This window comes from Priapulus caudatus, unplaced genomic scaffold (genome assembly GCF_000485595.1).
Source record: "Priapulus caudatus unplaced genomic scaffold, Priapulus_caudatus-5.0.1 Scaffold25, whole genome shotgun sequence".
Taxonomy (NCBI): Eukaryota; Metazoa; Priapulida; class Priapulimorpha; order Priapulimorphida; family Priapulidae; genus Priapulus; species Priapulus caudatus.
In genome coordinates, this window is record NW_014577086.1 from 431,098 (window position 1) to 434,160 (window position 3,063).

The window sequence follows — 3,063 nt, forward strand, 5'->3', positions numbered from 1 at the left end:
AGGCGAAGTGCGAGTAAAGGCAAGGAAATACCTAGGGATAATAGCAACGAAGGCATACTATAGCTGCAGCAGTTACTGGGTAGGGAGAGAACTGTGGAAGACAGTAGCAGTAGGCCCTACCTGCCCTAACCTATGGAAATGACATAATCATATATAAGGATAAAAAAGGGAACAGGCACTCTCCAAGCTCTTGAAAATACCCAAAACCAGCTTGGCAGGAAACTGTTAGGTGCCCCACCTTACGCGGGTATTGAAACAATAAAGGGGGGGGGGGAGCTTGGATGGTCTACGTTTGAGGATAGAGAAGCGAAGAGCAAACTTAAATATTTAGGGAGATTAATTTATATGGATGAAGAGAGGAAATGCAGGGGAATAGCAGAAGCTATCAGTGCAGGAAATTTTACGTCGGATTGGAATAGACGAGTAAAATTCCTGGGGGGAAAGTATGACAAAGAACAGCTATTATTAAATAGAGACTGCATGGGAAAACAGCGAAACAGGGAACAATACGGTGAAGAAAATCATTATAAAAGGCAGCACAGTCAGATGGAGAAAGAGGATGGTAAACAAAAGCACACTAGAGCTATATAAAGGAAAAACATTTCCTAAACAAGAAACCTTTTACAATAATAATAAAATCGGCAGTAATTAAGCTGCTGTACCAATTTAGAGCGGGATATGCCTCCCCGTAAATGAAAGAAAAAGGAGATGGTTAGGGGAAGAAAACTGCACTGTCTGCAATAAGGGAGAACTAGAAGACCTAAAGCATTTCCTGTTAGTTTGCCCGGCATACAAACACCTAAGGAAGATCATGTGGGACAGGCTCCAAGAAGTGGGGGTCACCCCTGTACAGCTGGAGGAAAGACAGGTGATGCTCACCATCTTGGGGCTAAATGAACATAGATGTTATGGGTAGAGCAGGTTAAACATTAGTTAGAATCAGCCTGGAAGCTCCGGAAAAAAATCTCCCGGTAAAGTGAAATTACCGGGGGGAAACTATCAAAAAAATTAAAAAGGGCAATACCGATCTAAAGGTTCCCGTTCATACATACATACATATACACATGCACACAGGTCTATGTGCTGAGCCCATACTCATAGCTGAGCCGCTTTGTATAGAAAAGGGGGCAGCACGTGACGGTTCCTACAAACAAAAGATCATCCATCTTGCCAGTTCACGGAGGTTTATACTTTCACAGGTAAAATCAAACAATAGAGCGCATTACAACGTTAATTTTTTAATATTTGATGTTTCTGTGTAGGCTCTAGGTAGTATTCCAATATTCAAGCAACTAATTACATTAAAATGAGCGTCAAAATATCAGAAATTTAACTCGTAACGTTGGAGTTTCGAATAAAACGGCCGATACCCCCCATGGTCTTATTTTCCAACTCGCGTTTTCTTATTTTACACGCCTTTGTGACCTATTTCCGTTGACAGACCATCTGTTTCTGGTCACTTCAGAATTTTATTCGGGATTCAATGTATTAGAAATGCGTCTAAGTGCTTATCGTTTATATAAGCATGCAAATAATTTAGCATACATAATAGAAATGCGTGCATTGTTTGGGATGTATCATAAGTACGGCTCATAGGGTCTATGTCCCCCAGGGTACTGCCGGAACGTACCCTGGGTACGGTCCGGTATACCGGAACGTACCCTGGTAACTATCTGATATGGTTAAGGCCCGTCTCCACACACGCGGCGCGGCACGGAACGCCACGGAAACGGCGTCTGCAAAGTTCAAATCTGTTATATCTTATGGCGCAGTCTCCACTGACTCAGGGGTCGAAATTAGCGGTATTCCGATATCCACGGGATAGTAGATTCTTGTGTTGGATACCAGATTTCAATGCTTGGTAACCCGCCGGGATAGTAAAAAAAAAATCGTCAAAATCGGGATAGTGGTTGTTGGGCATATAAGCGTGGCTGATGTTGATCATAAATGTGTATACATTGTATCAAGCAAACCAGACAATGCGTCTAGACAATACGTCTGCAGTGTCTGTGCATACTTGTCTGCATATCCTTGAATCTGTTTTCATGTTTTTATTAAAATCAGACATTCATTATTCCATTATTACATTCATATAATTACATTACATATTAATAATTTTCAAATGCTATTATTGCATATTTCAAGATTGTGGATACCAACATTGTTGAAATTACAATCCAAAAAATAGGATACCAGATCTTTGGGGGGATACCAGTCTGCGAAATTAACTACTGGCCCGGTATCTGAGGCCAGTAAATTTTCCGTGGGGCCAATGAAACTGGTAAATGAACAAGCCCGGTGGGCCAGTGGAAAAAATGGAGTAAATATTCTATTAATGATATTTCATGTTCTTTATGTGATGATCAGTGTGAGAATTTACCGAAATTCCCGATATTTTGTATGAAAATTTACCGATATTTATCGATAGGGCATCATATTCCCGATCTTAAGTAGGGGAAGTAACTAGTCAACACCATGCGTGTTTATCGCCGCTAGAGGTCGCAACAACCTCTGGTTTCCGGTCCGGTTTGGTTTCTCTTTTCATAATATGATGATCATTGATTCGGGCCTGTAAAACCTAGTGTGGGCCAGTGAATTATACATTTCTACAGGCCCGCTGGGCCAATGAGGGTGGAAGATTTTCGTGCAGACTGGGATACCAGATTTCAATACCTGATATCCCGAATGGATACCATAATAAAAATTTAATTTTGACCCCTGCTGACACGGCACGGCGCCAGCCGGGTTTCACGGCGACGGCGAAAGTCAAATGAGTTTGACTTTTGCCGGCTGACGTGACGGCGAAAAGACAATTGAACCAATCAACGCGATTGTTTTGTATCACGTGTTCTGCTCACGCCACCCTAGTCACGTCAGTGCATAGCAGCAAAATCATGGAGGAGGTAAACATTGATGAGCAACTAATTTTACTCGTTCAAAATCACCCAGAATTGTACGATGTCGGCAGCAAGAACTACAAAGATGTGCAAAGACGCGAGAATGTTTGGATCGAGAGAGGAGGAGGAGGGGGAGAAGGGAGAAGCTGGTGGAGAAGGAGGAAGG

At 42.2% G+C, this 3,063-nt stretch overlaps 1 protein-coding gene across 1 annotated transcript in view; it reads left to right on the forward strand.

The window, feature by feature from the left end:
• The first annotated feature begins 480 nt into the window (after window positions 1-480).
• The window catches only part of LOC106813966, a 5,977-nt gene continuing 3,394 nt past the window's right edge, over window positions 481-3,063 (forward strand). Inside the window, exons 1-2 of the mRNA XM_014818227.1 lie at window positions 481-562; window positions 1,120-1,199. Of these exons, the coding sequence (XP_014673713.1) occupies window positions 481-562; window positions 1,120-1,199 (162 nt within the window). The remainder of the gene's footprint in view (window positions 563-1,119; window positions 1,200-3,063) is intronic.